This window comes from Leptonychotes weddellii, chromosome 9, assembly GCF_054177405.1.
Source record: "Leptonychotes weddellii isolate Sample4059 chromosome 9, ASM5417740v2, whole genome shotgun sequence".
In the NCBI taxonomy this organism is placed as follows: Eukaryota; Metazoa; Chordata; class Mammalia; order Carnivora; family Phocidae; genus Leptonychotes; species Leptonychotes weddellii.
Genome location: NC_138377.1, coordinates 104,132,443 through 104,149,506, shown reverse-complemented (window position 1 = coordinate 104,149,506; position 17,064 = coordinate 104,132,443). Strand labels below are relative to the sequence as shown.

At 35.3% G+C, this 17,064-nt stretch overlaps 1 protein-coding gene across 7 annotated transcripts in view; it reads right to left on the bottom strand.

The window, feature by feature from the left end:
* HERC2 (HECT and RLD domain containing E3 ubiquitin protein ligase 2) overlaps positions 1–17,064 on the bottom strand; it is a 236,769-nt gene that overhangs the window by 186,730 nt on the left and 32,975 nt on the right. For 6 of the 7 annotated variants that reach the window (XR_014148742.1, XM_081831489.1, XM_081831490.1 and 3 more), the window contains exons 4-5: positions 14,625–14,762; positions 3,612–3,831 (exon numbers count right to left, since the gene is read on the bottom strand). Coding sequence is in view for 6 of the 7 variants with exons in the window: in XM_081831489.1 (XP_081687615.1) it covers positions 3,612–3,831; positions 14,625–14,762 (358 nt within the window). In the remaining variant the exon portion in view is untranslated. Of the gene's footprint in view, positions 1–3,611; positions 3,832–12,419; positions 12,441–14,624; positions 14,763–17,064 lie in introns of those variants that run through there. The other variant, XM_081831494.1, reaches the window with a different exon arrangement.

Genomic DNA, 17,064 nt, shown 5'->3' with positions numbered 1-17,064 from the left:
ACATGGAAGGATTTGTACAAAAAAATATGATCAATAGATTTCTTTAAATAGCAGGATGACGATGTGTGACTTTTAGTTTCATATATAAAAACTTTTATCAAATGTCCTTTGTAAAGAAGTTTTCTCTTTAAGAAAAAGACATTTAGAAAGAATTTTAAATGACCTGTAGATATGTTCACAAAATAATCTCTGGGAGCTGATCTTATGAGTCAGGGAGAGACACATGGTAAACAGAAAATAAACAGATAAATACATAAATGGGAGGTTAAAGGTCATGTAGTAAAGAAAAGGCAGGTGAGGGGGTTGAGGAACACACAGAGAACAATACGACAAATGCCTGAGACTGCACCCATCCTGCTGAGCTTATCCTCTCCTGAATTTAGTACTTATCATTCTCATGTGTCTTTTTTTTTTTTTCTTTTCTTCAAAGATTTTATTTATTTGACAGAGAGAGACACAGTGAGAGAGGGAACACAAGCAGGGGGAGTGGGAGAGGGAGAAGCAGGCTCCCCGCTGAGCAGGGAGCCCGATGCGGGGCTCGATCCCAGGACCCCGGGATCATGACCTGAGCCGAAGGCAGACGCCTAACGACTGAGCCACCCAGGCGCCCCTCTCATGTGTCTTTTAAGGTTTTTACTACTTATAAAGTTAACAAATATGCATGTTTAAAGAAGTTATACAAATGGCATATCATAAATATCATTCTAAAAAAAAAATCTAGAATATAAAAAGTGTACAATACAAACTCCATCATGACTAGCAAGTAATTTTATTTTCAACTTTACACTGTTGAGTATTTCTACTATATACCGTATTCTTCAAACTTACTAAAGTTTGCTTTCACAATCAGGGGGAAATGCTATTAAAAATGGGTAATGATATGGAATGATTGTCCCAAGATAAAACATCAAGTAAAATTAGCAGTAAAGAACATGGGGACCCCACAGAGGCAGCTAGTATGCATATATCTATGAATCCTGAGCCTTAGGAGGGGAGCTCATGAGGAGACACAAAAAACCTTAATTAGTGACTGCCTCTAATAAGGGGACTGAGTGCCTAGGAGACAGGAATAAGGAAATTTAAACTTTATTTCTGAATGAGAAATATAGTGGTCTTTAAGACAGAAAACACACGTGCTGAGTCTATTCAGATGAGGTAGGAGGAGCCCTCACCAGAAAAATGCTTCAGGAGAAACATGAAACTGGGGTTCCCCTCAAGCAGTCATAACCTAGAGAAAGAGCCCAACAGTTCTAAATCTGTACAGTGTAAGAATTGCTAAATCTTCAGTAAGTCACTCTCTATTTTACAGATACTCAAGAAAAAAAAAAAAACAAAGAGCTTGGACCCACGCCCATCCACACCAGTCAACGATCCAACCCCATTGCTAGTTGGTAAAACCCACCACTATCCAGTAAGTTGAGAAATGAGGAAAAGAAATCTACAAAAATTTAGAAGATATTGCCACCTTTAACAGAATAGCTAAAACAAAGAAGTAACAACACCAAATGCTAACAAGGATGTGGAGAAACTAAACCACTGATACATAGCTGATGAGACTGTAAAATTGTACAGCTATTCTGGAAAGAGTACAGCAATGTCCTACAAACCTAAACATAAGACATAAGAACTGAACTCCAGGGCATTTATTACAGAGAAATGAAACAGGTTCACACAAAAACCTGTCCACAAATATTCATAGCAGCTTTATTCATAATACTCAAAAATTGTAAATAACTGAGATGACCTTCAATTGATGAATGGTCAAACAAAATGAGGTTCATCCATGTCAAAGAATTCTACTATGCAATGATGATACATGCAACTACTTGGAAAAATCTCAAGGAGATAACGCTGATTGAAAAAAAGCCAAGGTTACATAATAGACATGAAGAACAGATTAGGGGCTGCCAGAGGATAAGGCAGAGGGGAGGGGAAAGGGTGAGTGTGGTATAAAAAGACTCCTTGTCTTGTACTCTAACTGTGGCAGTGGTAATAAAAATCCACACCTCTGATAAAATCGTATGGAAACACATGCATACTTGCATGCACACACAGAGTTGAGAACATGTAAAACTAAGGAAATCTGACTGAGAGAGGTAATCTGTATCAAAGTCTATATCCTCATTGTGATAGTATACCACAGTTTTGCAAGTGGCTACCACTGAGGGAAAGTAAGTGAAGGGTATAAGGAATCTGTACTATTTCTTACAACTACATGTGAACCCACAATTATCTCAAAATACATATTTTTTTAATTTTAGGAACTTGTTTGATTTAGTGAAAGGCAGATTCCAATTAACCCATTAACACTTATGTCACCACAAAGGAAAAAGCACAGAGAAAATCAGTTGGGGTCTCATCCACTTCTGCATCTTAGAGAATTCAGTCTCATTCAACAAACACACAGGAATGCTTAGAGAGGCTTAGAATCTACGACCCCCATATGCAAAACCCCTCTCTGATCAATCACCACAAAGGACCACTCCAGTCAAGAAGGAAAGAAAGGACCATGCTGCTTGCTATCACCACATGGGTAGAAATCCTCTGTCACTTCGTTTAATCGATCTTAAAACTACTATCAAATATAGGACATGTAATATGATTTCAACTAGATTTAAAAAGGAAAAAAAAAAAAAAACCATGAACTATGCTAAATTTAGCACTTCTTATCTCCAAGTAGCAAGATAATAAGGTTTTTTGCCCCCCCTGCTTCTTTCTGCCCCTGGACGTTCCATGCTCTATAGGGAATAAAAGTCAGTATTATATTCAAATAAAACCAACTCTTCTTGGGGTGCCTGGGTGGCTCAGTCGTTAAGCGTCTGCCTTCGGCCCAGGTCATAATCCCAGGGTCCTGGAATCGAGCCCCGCATTGGGCTCCCTGCTCAGCGGGAAGTCTGCTTCTCCCTCTCCCACTCCCCCTGCTTGTGTTCCCTCTCTCGCTATGTCTCGCTCTGTCAAATAAATAAATAAAATCTTAAAAAAAAAAAAACTCTTCTTGCTACATAAAATATGAGTTATACCTAGAAATCTTTTAGTCAAGTCTTCTGAGAATAAAACTGTGGTAGACAGCTACTAAAACTCTATACAAGCCTTAAGCATTCTAGTTAATGTTTCAGAAAATCTGCTGATGTATACCAATACATTAAAAATGATATGCCTGAAAGAATCTCTTATAATAAAAGAATAAGAAAATCACATTAGGAAGAAAAAATAAGCATCTAAACTAGCTAGGTACTAGGCACTAAATATCATGATCTGACTATTCCCTATCCAGTAGCAAAATAAAACAAAACGAAAAGAACATAATATTCAGACCCCATTTTCAAAAATCTAGACATGCTTATCTACACCTTCACTGGCTTCCACAGCTACTGACAGAAAAGGGTTTTTAAATAATGGCACAGATTATGAAGCATAGTCTGTTAATCTGAGAAAATTAGCAAAGCCATTCTCCAGATTATATGAAACATACAAAAAGGGAAAGCAAGAACAAAATATCGTAAGATAAAAAACGGGACTATATTGCAAGTTGTACTTAAACTTTCTAAAACAAAACAGCCTGCATTTTATATTTAGCTGGTATCAGGATTTCTTCTTCATTATATTATTACCTCTTTTTGTCCACAGGAGGCAAAGAAACGCTGCTGCTTTTCCACTTAACTTTGACATTCTCCTGGAAAACAGTTCTATTCAAGGCAATGAAGTACCGTTCCAAGATGACCAGCCTCTGCTTGAGTCTCAAGGCTGAAAGGGTAGTAGTGGCTGACTGCATGGCCAGAGCTTGCTGCTCTTTAACCAACACAGAAAGACATTCCTTCAGTTCATTCACATCTACAAAAAAAGAGAAGAGAACACCCAAACTCTCCATATCTTGCCTATAGTTTGTTACAATGTTGATAAAACGGATAATAGCAATAATATGTAACACCTGAGTACTTAATATGTGCCAATAAATGGTTCTAAGCACCTTACACATATTGGGTAATTCTCAGTCACCATCAAGAGGTAATATTGCACATGGATTTTAAGAAGCAGGAAACTGAGGCACACAAAATTTGCTCAAGGTGACCCAGAGGATTACGGCACATGAGACAGACCACTCTTAGCCACCATGGTGTGCTGCCTCTCTGAAACACTGTATTAAAGCTTTTAACACAAAACTATAAAGTCAATACCTTTCAGCAGCACATTTCCTACACACAGAAAAACTCTATCCATTATATTCATGTTATATAACCAAACTCAAAATAAAAATGTTTCAATAAAATTGCCCAGCATACATGATTCATGAAAGGTAATACATTTATTGGAATATTTTCAAGGAAGATAATTCAGCTGACCCTTAAACAACACAGTCAAGCTACACAGGTCCACTTATACACACAAATTTTTCAATAAATATATTGGAAAATTTTTTGGAGATTTGCAACAATTTGAAAAAACTCACAGGAAAATCACAAAGACTAGAAATATAAAAAAAAAAAAAATTAAAAGTTAGGTATGTCATGAATGTACTAAATATATGTAACTACTACTCTATCATTTACTACCATAAAATATACACAAACCTATTATAAATTTAAAATTTATCAACACACCCAAAAATACTTACAGCCCCTAAAAGGTTGAAAAAATGTAAACAAACCTAAAGATGCACTATTAAATCATAACAGCATAAAATTAACCACAGTACATACTTAATGTAATGTACTACTCTTAAAATTTCATAACCACTCCTGTTGCTATTGCAGTGAGCTCAAGCGTTGCAAGTATCCGCTTAAAACACCACTAGATGCTAATCATCTCCACATGAGCAGTTGTCTCCAATAAACTGTGTACTACAGTAAAAAGTGACCTCTAGTAGTTCTCATAACCTTGAATAACACCATGGGAGCCATACACAGTGCCACTAATGATGCCAGACATGTTCCCAAGAAGCTAAGTCATGACATTACAAGAAAAGGTTGAATTGTTTGATAAATACTATAGATGGAGGTCTGCAGCTGTGGTTGCCTGCCATTTTAAGATAAATGAATCCGGTATAAGAACCAATGTTAAAAAAAGAAGAGGAAATTCATGAAGCTGACACAGCAGTCACACCAGCAGACACAAAAACACTGTACTTTCTGCAAAATACCTTTTTATATAGTATTGAAAATGCAGCTTTTATGCAGGTGCAGGATTGCTATGAGAAAGGAATACCTATAGAGACTCTAATGTGATTTGAGAAAAAGCAAAGTCATTATATGATGACAACCTAAAGCAAAAGGAAGATGAAGATCAAAAGCTGGAGAATTTAATGCCAGTAAGTTGGTTTGGTAATTTCAGAAAGAGATTTGGCTTAAAAAAAGTCAACAGGAAAAGCAGCTTCTGCCAATCGAGAGGAAGTAGACAAGATCCCCAGATGCCATTCAGAAAGTCACTGAGGAAAAAGAATACATGCCTGCACAGGTTTTTAATGCAGATGAAAGTGTCCTATTCTGGGGGGGGAAAAATGCCACAAACAGCATTTATTACTAAGGAAGAGAAGTGAGCACTAGGACTTAAAGCAGGCAGGGATAGACAAACGGCACTGTTTCGTGCAAACGCAGTAGGTTTACGATCAGGACTGCCCTTATCTATAAAGCTGCTAATCCCTGAGCCTTGAGGGGCAAAGATAAACACCAACTGCCGTTTTTTGGTTGTCCATCAAGAAGGCCTGGATGAGAACCCTTTTTCTGGAAAAGAAAGGGAAATAGTAACAAGAAAACATATGAAAGTACAAATCTCACTGGAAAGATAAATATAGAGTAAAGGTAAGTGATTAATCACTTACAAAACTGGCATAAAGGTTAAAAGACAAGATTAGTAAAAATAACTACAATAACTAAGAGATACACAAGACAAAAAGGTGTAAATTATGACATCAAAACATAAAGCACGGGGATGAGGGTAAATATTTAGAGCTTTAGAATGCTTTTCAAACTTATGTTGTTATCAACTTAAAATAGACTTATAAATATGTAAGCCTCATGCTAACCATAAAACAAAAACCTATAGCATAAAAGATAATGATAAAGAAATCTAAGCATAACAATAAAGAAAGCCATCAAACCACAAAGGAGGAAAGCAAGAGGAGAAAAAAGGAACTACAAAACAGCCAGAAAACAATTAACAAAAATGGCAATAAGCACATACCTATCAATAATCAGTGTACATGCAAATACAGAAAATTCTCCAATTAAAAGACATGGAATGGTTGAATAGATTAAAAAAAAAAAAAAGCAAGATCTATACGCTGCTACAAGAGATTCAACTTCAGACATAAGGACACAAACAGACTGAAAGTGAAGTCTGAGAAAAGATATTCCAAGCAAATGACAACCAAAGCAAAGTGGGCGTGGCTATACTTGTAACAGACAAAACAGACTTAAAATAAAGACTGTATAAAAGCCAAAGAAGGGGCGCCTGGGTGGCTCAGTCGTTAAGCATCTGCCTTCGGCTCAGGTCATGAACCCAGGGTCCTGGGATCAAGCCCCACATCGGGCTCCCTGCTCAGCGCGAAGCCTGCTTCTCCCTCTCCCACTCCCCCTGCTTGTGTTCCCTCTCTCACTGTCTCTCTGTCAAATAAATAAAAAATCTTAAAAAAAAAAAAGCATTACATAATGATAAAAAATGATAAAAAAAAAAAGTCCACCCAACAGAAGATATAACATTTATAAATATTTATGCACCCAACATAGGAACAAATAAATATATAAAGCACATCTCAACAAACCTGAAGGGAGAAAAAAACATCAGTAGAGTAACAGCAGGGGACTTAAATATTCTACTTTCATCAAATCAATAAGGAAATATCACCTTAAACTATGTATCAGACCAGATGGACTTAACAGATATATACAGCAAAAGCAACAGAATATACTTTCTTCTCATGTCAACATGGAAATTCTCCAGGATAGATCATATTTTAGACCACAGGAAAAGTCTTAGTAAATTTAAGAAGACTGAAATCACATCAAGCACCTTTTCTAACCACAATGGTATGAAACTAGAAATCAATGACAAGAAAACTTGAAAATTCACAAATACTTTGGAAATTAAACAACATGCTACTTGGCAACCAATGGGTCAACCAAGAAATCAAGAGAAATCAGAAAATACCTTGAGACAAATGAGAAGAAAAATACAGTATACCAAAACTTATGGGATACAGCAAAAGCAGTTCTAAAACAGAAGGTCATTATGATAAATGCCTATATCAAGAAACAAGATACATCTCAAATAATCTAACTTTATACCTCAAAGAACTACAAAAAGAACACATGAAGGATAAAGTTAGTAGAAGGAAGGAAAAAAACAAAGATCAGAGAATAATGAAATAGGTAATAAAAAGACAATAGAAAATATCAATGAAACCAAGAGCTGGTTCTTTGAAAGATAAACAAAATTGACAAACAGGTAGCTAAAGTCACCAAGGAAAAAAAGAGAGAACTCAAAATCAGAAATGAAAGAAGAGATGTTACAACTGATACTACAGAAATACAAAAGATCATAAGAAACTACTATGAATAATTATACACCAACAAACTGCACAACCCAGAAGAAATGGACAAATTCCTAGAAACATACAACTTTCCAAGACTGAGAAAGAAACAAAATTTGAAAAGAAGATTTAATCAGTGATGATAACCTCCCCACCTGGGCGGCTCAGTCGATGAAGCATCTGCCTTTGGCTCAGGTCATGATCCTGGGGTCCTGGGATCGAGTCCCACATAGGGCTCCCTGCTCAGTGGGGAGTCTGCTTGTTAATATGTCCATACTACTCAAAGCAATCTACGGATTCAAAATCCCTATCAAAATTTCAGTGGCATTTTTCACAGAAATACGAGTTAATTTTTGTGTGTGGTGTAGGATAGTTGTCCAGTTTCATTCTTTTGCATGTGCCTGTCCAGTTTTCCTAATACGATTTACTGAAGAGACTATCCTTTCCCCACTGTATATTCTTGGCTCCTTTGTCGTAAATTAATTGACCATATGTGTGTGGGTTTATTTCTGGAGTCTCCATTCTGTTCCACTGAGCTATGTGTTTGTTTTTATGCCAGTGCCATACTGTTTTGATTACCATAACATAGTAATATAGTTTGAAATTAGGGAGTGTGATGCCTCTAGCTTTGTTCTTTTTTTTCTCAAGATTGCTTTGGCTATTTGGTCTTTTGTGGTTCCATATAAATATTAGGATCAGGGTTTATATCCAAAATACATTAAAAAAAATCCTACAACTCAATAGCAAAAAAAAAATCCAATTAAAAATGAGAAGAGGATCTAAATATACAGTTTTCAAAGAAGACATACAGATGGACAACAGGTATATGAAAAGGTACTCAACAACATTTATTAAGTAAATGCAAGTCAAAACAATAATTAGATATAACCTCACCTCTTTAGAATGGCTAGTATCAAAAAGACAAATAACAAGTGCTGGTTAAGATGTAGAAAAAAGGGAACACTTGTGCACTGTTGGGAATTTAATTGGTACAGCCACTATGGAAAACAGTAAGAAAACTTCTCAAAAAATTTAAAATAGAACTACCATATGATTCAGAAATTCTACTTCTGGGTATTTATCTGAAGAAAACAAAAGCACTAATTTGAAAATATAGATGCACCCCCATTTTCAGCATTATTTACAATAGCCAAGAAATAGAAACAACCTAAATGTCCACTGACGGATGGATGGGTAAAGAAAATATGGTATATATACACAATGTAATATTATTCAGACATTAAAAAAAAAGAAATTCTGCCATTTGTAACAACATAGATATGAACTTTGAGAGCATTATGCTAACTGTAATAAGTCAGACATAAAAAGATAAATACTATAGGGGTGCCTGGGTGGCTCAGTCAGTTAAGTGTCTGGGTTAAGCAACTGACTTTGGCTCAGGTCATGATCTCAGGGTCCTGGGATCAGGTCATGATCTCAGGGTCCTGGGATCAAGTCCCAAGTTTGCTTGTCCCTCTGCCCCTTCCCCTGCTCATGCTCACTCTTTCTCTCTCAAATAAATAAATAAAATCTTTTTTTAAAAAAGATAAATACTATATGATCTCACTTCTATGTGGAATCTAAAAAACAAAATAAAACCAACAAATAGAACCAAGCTCATGGATACAGAGAATAGACTGGTGGTTGCCTGAAGCAAGGGGCGCGGTGGTTGAGGAAGTAGGCGAAATGGATGAGGGGATCAAAGGGTACAAATTTTCAGTTATAACATGACTAAGCTATAGAGGTATAATGTTCAACATAGTGACTATAGTTAATAATACTGTACTGCATATTTGAAAGTTGCTAGAAGAGTGGATCTTAAAGGTTCTCATCAGAAAATGAAATTTTTTTAACTATATATGGTGACTGATTGTAACTGGACTACTGTGGTGATCATTCTGCTATATATATAAATATCAAATCAATATATTGCACACCTGAAACTAAGATGTTATATATCTATTATACCTCATTTTAAAAAAAGGAAAAATGAGCAGTCACAGGTACCTGTGGGAATGTAACAAAAGATCTAACATTCTTCTCATTGAACTTTGGGTTGTTAAAGAAGGGGGTGGGGTTGAAAAAGTATTCTAAGAAGGCTGAAAACTTCCCAAATTCAGTAAGATGTAAATCTACAAATCCAAGAAGGTGAGCAAATCCAAACAGGATGAACCCAAAGAAATCCACACGAAGACACATCATAATTAAACTAAAGACAAAGAAAATATCTTAAAAGCAGCCAGAGAAAAACACTTTAACTATGGTAGAATAACAATTCATGTAACAGCAAATTTTTCATCAGACACCATGGAGGACAGCTGAAAGCAACAAAATATTTTTGAAGTGATGAAAAAAAGAATCAACCTAGAACCCTAAATCTAGCAAAAATGTCCTTTAGGAATTAAAGGAAAATCAAACATTCTCAAATGAAGGAAAACTAAAAAAATACGTCATCAGCAGACCTACACTAAAAGAATGGCTAAAGGAAGTTCTCTACACAGAACAGCAACAATAAAAGGAAAACCGTGGAGCTCAGGAAGGAAGAACACTGTAAATAACACAGGGGTAAATACAATGAGCTTTTCTTCATCTCTTGACTTTTCTAAATTATGTCTGAAGCTTTAACCAAAGATTATAATATTGCTAAGTGTAGTTATAAATACATGCAACAAAAATATTTAAGGCAATCATATAAGCAGAAAAGGATAAAGGGACATAGAGGGAAGTAAGGTTTCTATATGTCAACCAAACTGGTTAAGTGACACAACCAGGAAACTGTGCTTAGTTATGTATATATAATGTATTAGACAAATCACTAAAAAGGCTACACCAAAAAATAAACTCAAAAACACTATAGATAAATCAAAATGGAATTCTAAAAAATGGTCAAGTAAACCACAGGGAGGTAGTATAAACAAAACAAAACAAAAATGAAAAAACAGAGCAAACAGAAAACATAAAACAGCAGTCTTAAACTCTAATTTATCAATACTTACATGAAATTCAATGCAAAAAATCTAAATATACCAATTAAAAGACAGACATTGGTAGAGTGGACTAAAACATATGACCCAACTATATGCTATCTACGAGAAATTTACTTCAAATAGGCAAATTAAAAGTAAATGCATAGAGGGGTGCCTGGGTGGCTCAGTCAGTTAAGCATCTGACTCTTGATCTCAGGATCATGAGATCAAGGTCATGCTTTGTGTTGGGCTCCATGCTGGGTGTGGAGCCTACTTAAAAACAAAAAAAGTAGGGCGCCTGGGTGGCTCCGTTGGTTAAGCGGTTGCCTTCGGCTCAGGTCATGATCCTGGAGTCCCGGGCTCGAGTCCCGCATTGGGCTCCCTGCTCAGCAGGGAGTCTGCTTCTCCCTCTGATGCTCCCCCCTCTCATTCTCTCTATCTCATTCTTCATTCTCTCTTTCAAATAAATAAATTTAAAAAATCTAAAAAATAAAGTAAATGGACAGAAAAAACAAAAAGCATGAAAACAGTAATCAAAAGAAAGCAAGAATGGGTATATTAATGTCAAATAAAGTAGATTTCAGAGCAAAGATAATTACCAGGAATATAGAGCAACATTAAAAAATAAGAAAATGGTCAATCCACCAATAAGACATAACAATTCTAAATGTGCATGCACCAAACTGCAAAAGATGTGACCAAAAAAAAACTATTTATATAGTCTTAGAGTTGGAGACCTCAACATTTCTCTCAACAGCTGACAGAACAAGGAGACAGAAAGTCAGCAAGGATATAAAAGAACACAACAACACCATAACCAACAGGATCTAATCAATATTTAGAACACTCTAGCCAACAGCAGAATACACAATTATTCACAACAAATATCAAAACAGATCATATCCTGGGCACAGAAGAAACCTCAACAAATTTAAAAGAACTGAAATCACACACAGTATGTTCTCCAAAACAATGGAAAGAAACTAGAAATCAGTAACAGAAAAATACTGGGAAAATGGCCAAACTTGGGAACTAAACAACACACTCTTAAATAATCCATGGGTCAAAGAGGGAGGGAAATAAAAAATATACTGACCTGAATTAAAATACAAATAGAATACATCACAATGTGTGAGGAAAAAAGCTAAACCAATCATGAGAGAAATGCATAGTACTAAATGGGTAATTTGAAAAGTAGAAAACTTTCAAATCAATAAATATAAGTTCCAATCTCAGCAACCTAGGAAAAAACTATTGCAAAATAAACCAAAAAGCAAGCAGAAAGATGGAAATAATTAAGAGCAGAAACAATGAGAATGAAAATGGAAAAAACAATAGAGAAAAATCAATAAGACAAAGAACTGGTTCTTTCAAAAGATCAACAGAACTATCATGCCTCTAAGCAGGACTGACAAAACACAAAAAGAGAATAAACATAAATTACCAATATCAAGAAAGAAATAGGATCTACATATAATTAGAAATAACTAGGGAATAACTCTACACATATAAATTAGACACCTTAGACAAAATGGACTGATTTCTAAAAAAATACAAACTACCCCAACTCAGCAAATATGAAACAGATCATGTAAATTGCCATACAACTATTAAGAAAATTGAATTCATAATTTTAAGAATCCCAAAAAGGAAATCACAAGGTCCAGATTGCTTCACTGGAGAATATTACCAAATATTAGAACAGAGTTAACATAGATTCTAAACAATCTCTTCTGGAAAACAGAAAAGGAAATACCTCACAATTAATTTTAAGAGACTAGTATTAGCATGATATCAAAACCAAACAGAGAAAATACAAAAAAAAAAAAAAAATTACAGAATATTGTTCTCATGAATACAGGCACAAAATCCTTATCAAAATATTAGTAAGTAGAATTAAGCAATATTTAAAAAGAATTATACATCACCACCAAGTGGTGTTTATTCCAGGATTGCAAAGCTGGTTTAACAGTCAAAAATCAGATCCTTCATACTAATAAACTAAATGGAAAAAAAAAAAAATCACATGACAAATCAAGTGATGCAGAAAAAGCATTTGACAAAGTTCAATACTCATTCGTGATAAAACCTCTCAGGAAACTGGAATAGATAGGAACTTCCTCACCATTATAAAAAGCATCTACAAAAACTTACACTAACATTATACTTAACAATGAAAAGACTGAATGTTTTCCCCCTAAGATCAGGAATAAAGTAAGGTTATTCTCACCACTCTTATAAAACATAGTAAAGAAGTTTCAGCCAGAACAATAAGGCAAAAAAATGTAACAGAAGGCACATAGATTGAAAAGGGAGAAATAAACTGATTGTCTATGTAGAAAATCCAAAAAAATTTCCTAGTCAATTCAGCAAGGTTGCAGGACACAAGATAAACATATAGAAATAAATTGTATTTCTATATACTAGCAATGAACACATGGGTACTAAATTATCCAAAAGTTATTTAACAATTTTTTTAATTTAACAATTTATATGGAAAGGCAAAGGACCTAGAATTGCTAGAATATAAAAAAAGTAGAAGAAAGTGTGAAGAACCAGTCTATCTGATTTCAAGACTTACTCTTAGCTACAGTAATAAACATGGATTAGTAGAACAGAAAAGACAAACAAGAAATAGACCACACAAGTATACCCAACTTATTCTTGACAAAGGTGCAGAAGCAATTCAATGGTAGAAAGTTAGCCTTTTCAAAAATATGGTGCTGGAGCAATTAGTTATCATAAGCAAAAAAAAAAAAAAAAAAAAAAAGCTTGACCTAAACCTCACATTGCACACAAAATTTAACTCAAATGGAACAGGAACATATACGTAAAACATAAAACTACAAAACTTTTAGGAAAAAACATAGGGGAAAATCTTCAGGCTTGTAGGCTAAGCAAAGAGGAGGAGGAGGAGGAAGCAGAGGAAGGGGAGGACGAAGAAGAAAAAGGAGGAGGAGGAAGAAGCAAAATCCACACTGAACTTTATCAAAATTTTAAAACTTTTGCTGCACTTAAGACACTGTTGAGAGGATAAAAAGATAAGCTATGAACTGAGAGAAATTATTTGCAAACCATATATAAGACAAAGGACTAGTATCTGGAATATATGCAGAACTCCAAAAACACAACAGTATAAAGAAAAAGAAAAATCTAACTAGAAAAAGGGCAAAAGACATGAACAGGTATTCCACTGAAGAGTCAAAGATAGTAAAAAGCCACAGGATACTCCAAATTAAAACCACAATGAGCTATCACCACACACCTAACAAAATGGCTAAAATTTTTTAAAAAATGACAACACCAAATGATGAGGAGGACACAAAGAAACAGAATCACTCATACGTTGCTGGTAGGGATATAAAATGGTGTAGCCACTGTGGAAAAGTTTGCCAGGTCCTCAAAAAATTAAACAGAGAACTACCACATGATCCAGCAATTCTATTCCTTGGTACATACACAAATAGTTGAAAGCAGAACTTGGGTATATACACAAATTACTGAAAGCAGAATTTATGTATACTTACACTCATAGCAGCATTATTCAAAATAGCTAAAAGGTGGAAGCAACATAAATGCCCATCCATGGATGAATGGATAAACAAAATGCAATATATACATATAATGGAATACTAGTCAGCCTTTAAAAGGAAGGAAATTCTGACACATACTACAACATGGATGAGCCTTGAAGACATTATGCTAAATAATGAAATAAGCCAGACATAAAAGGACAAATCCTATATGACTGCACTTACACCAGGTAACTAGACTAGTCAAAATCCTAAAGACAGAAAGTAAAATTATAGTCTCCAGGGGTTAAGAGTAGAGAAGAAAAAGGAGTTACCATTTAATAAGTACAGAGTTTCAGTTTGGGAAGATGAAAAGGTTCTGGAAATGGATGGTGGTGGTGATTACAAAACAATGTGAACATGTTTAATGTCCCTGAACTGTATACATAAAAATGGTTAAAACAGTAAATTGTATGTTATGCAGAGTTTACCATAATAGGAAAAATTTTTAAGTTAAATTTTTAAGAATTCCATAACAACAACAAAAAAATCCATCTATGGTATCTAAAAAGAAGTGCCAGATCAAGTTTTCCAAAGTACTAGAATCTCAGTTCGTAATACCTGGTTGCTTGCCCCATACCCAGCTCTCTAGGATTGATTTGGCCCTACATGCAGGTGCAGGAGTTTCTTCTTCATCTTTTTTCTCTTTGTCATTCAGATCTTCTTTCTTTGTTCCACTTTGAGTATCAACACCATCATCTGGAAAATCAAAATTAAAAAAAAAAAAATTCTATAAATTCCTTTTCAAAATGTAACATCCACTTGTAACATCCTCTTTACAAAGTCCCTCCCGGAAATGGAAAGGTTAAGTTACAATATACATCATTAGTTGAATACTTGATGATTAAAAGAAAATTACTAAGAATCATCACCACAAAAGGTACACTGTGATTTATGAAGTAATGAATGGTCTAGTAACCCTTTTAATAAAGAAATCAATATATCATTCAAATTCTTCTTTGAAGCAGGTCTCCTAAAGTATTTCATCAATTTCCTACTACATTTCACAACTAATAAACTTAGTCTTTGATACTACCTAGTTGAATTTCATGTGAATTGCTTTTATCCAGTGATTCCCAATTGCTGTGTCCATAAGAAGGGAGGATGTGAAATGGTAGCATGATTCAAAAACCACTTTTAACTCTATATATTGCCATACTCCACCAACTGAGAACCACTGCTACACAGGACCACTACCACGGACAAAATATAATTCAGGAGCTTTGGGACACACAAAAAAAGCTGAAAACCATGACTTTGGGCCACTGACAATTTAAAGTTTCAGTCAAGAACAAATGTCATGAAACTCCTTACACACAGCAAATAAAACCTAATCTTGAAGTATAAATGTGTCCTGTCCTAAAAGGCCCTTACTAAATGAATTATTTTCTAAATGATAAATAAATAGAAATATACATCTAAATCTGTGAAAGATTATATCATATTACAAACAGTAAGAAGTATCTAAAAATAACTGAAACCAACAAGTAACAATATCAAGAAACTCCTGCAATTTATAAGAGAAATATCAGATATCAAACAGAAGGACTCCCAAATGACTAATGCTATGAAGAGATACTCAAATTGTTTAGAAAAATATAAATTAAAATAATGAAATATTACTCTACATTCACCAAATTGGCAATTGCTAAAAAGCTAAAATATAAGCTCCAAGACAGGATTTTTTTTCCCCATTTCATCTGGCTTTGTTCACTGATAAATCCCAAGTGCCTAGAACAACACATGCCAGAAAATAAGCTTTCGATGATCTGTTTGATAATTAATGTCAAGTGTCAGTGAAAATGTGGAGCTGGGGACATAAATCTTCAGGCACAGCTGGCCAAAGGGGTAGACCCCACACAACCAGACTGGAGAGTTATCAAGTGCCTCTGAGTTACATGCAAGGTCCTCTAATCCCTTCCAGGGGCTATGCTTACAGAACTCCCATACAGGCCCACAATTAGGAGGATGCAGAGGACAGAAACCCACAGCAGTCCAATGCACTATGAATACGACTTAAAAATACAGTACTAAATGGCAAAGGGAACAAACTCAGGCTAAGGAACCACACATTCCATTTATACAAACTAAAAATGCATGCACATTAACACTAAAATGTTTCATGATGATACAAACATATTAGAAAGGAAAACATTTTAAAAGATGGATTTGAAAATGGTGTGCCAGGAACCATGAAGCATAATTAACTCAACCCTCAGTTCCTGAAGCTGAAGAAAGGACCTTTGCCACTGATACACTTCATGTGTCCCATTCTTTCAACCTCCTGCCAAAGCTATGACTAAGAGTACCTCTCTTATTTACAGAAATATCCAACTGGGCTTTAAATACGGATTTTTTTTTTTTTTTTTTTGTAACATGTTCAAGTCCTAACCTCCAGTACCTATGAGTGTGACCTTATTTGCTAATAGGGTCTTTTTGGATGATCTAATTAAGAAGTCATTAGGGTGGGCCCTAATCCAGTATGACTGGTGTCCTTACAAAAAGAGGAAATGTGAACACAGATATACACAGAGGAAAGACAATGTGAAGACATAGAGAGAAGGCAGCCATCTAGAAGCCAAGGAGAGAGGCTTGGAACACAGCCTTTTCTCATAACCCTCAAAAGGATAAAACCCTGCTGACACCTTGATTTCAGACCTGTAGCCTACAGAACTGTGAGACAATATGTTTCTGTTGTTTAAGCTTCCCAGCCTGTAGTACTCTGTTACAGCAGCCCTAGGAAACTAATACAAATACTCCTCCTTAGCACCCTCAGAGATGTCTTCACCGAAGAGGCTTTAGGAACCTCCTCTCATGCCCCCTGGAGTCTCTGGACCACCTATGATGACATGTTGCCCACAGGCTTCAGATGCAAGAAAATGCCCTTCCCACCCCTGCACTATACATCATTAGAGTGGAAAATTCTAGCCATATACTGAGCTTTCCTAAAAACAGAGGCTCCCAAAGACCCTGAGCCTGTAACCCTCCACACCTAGCTCCC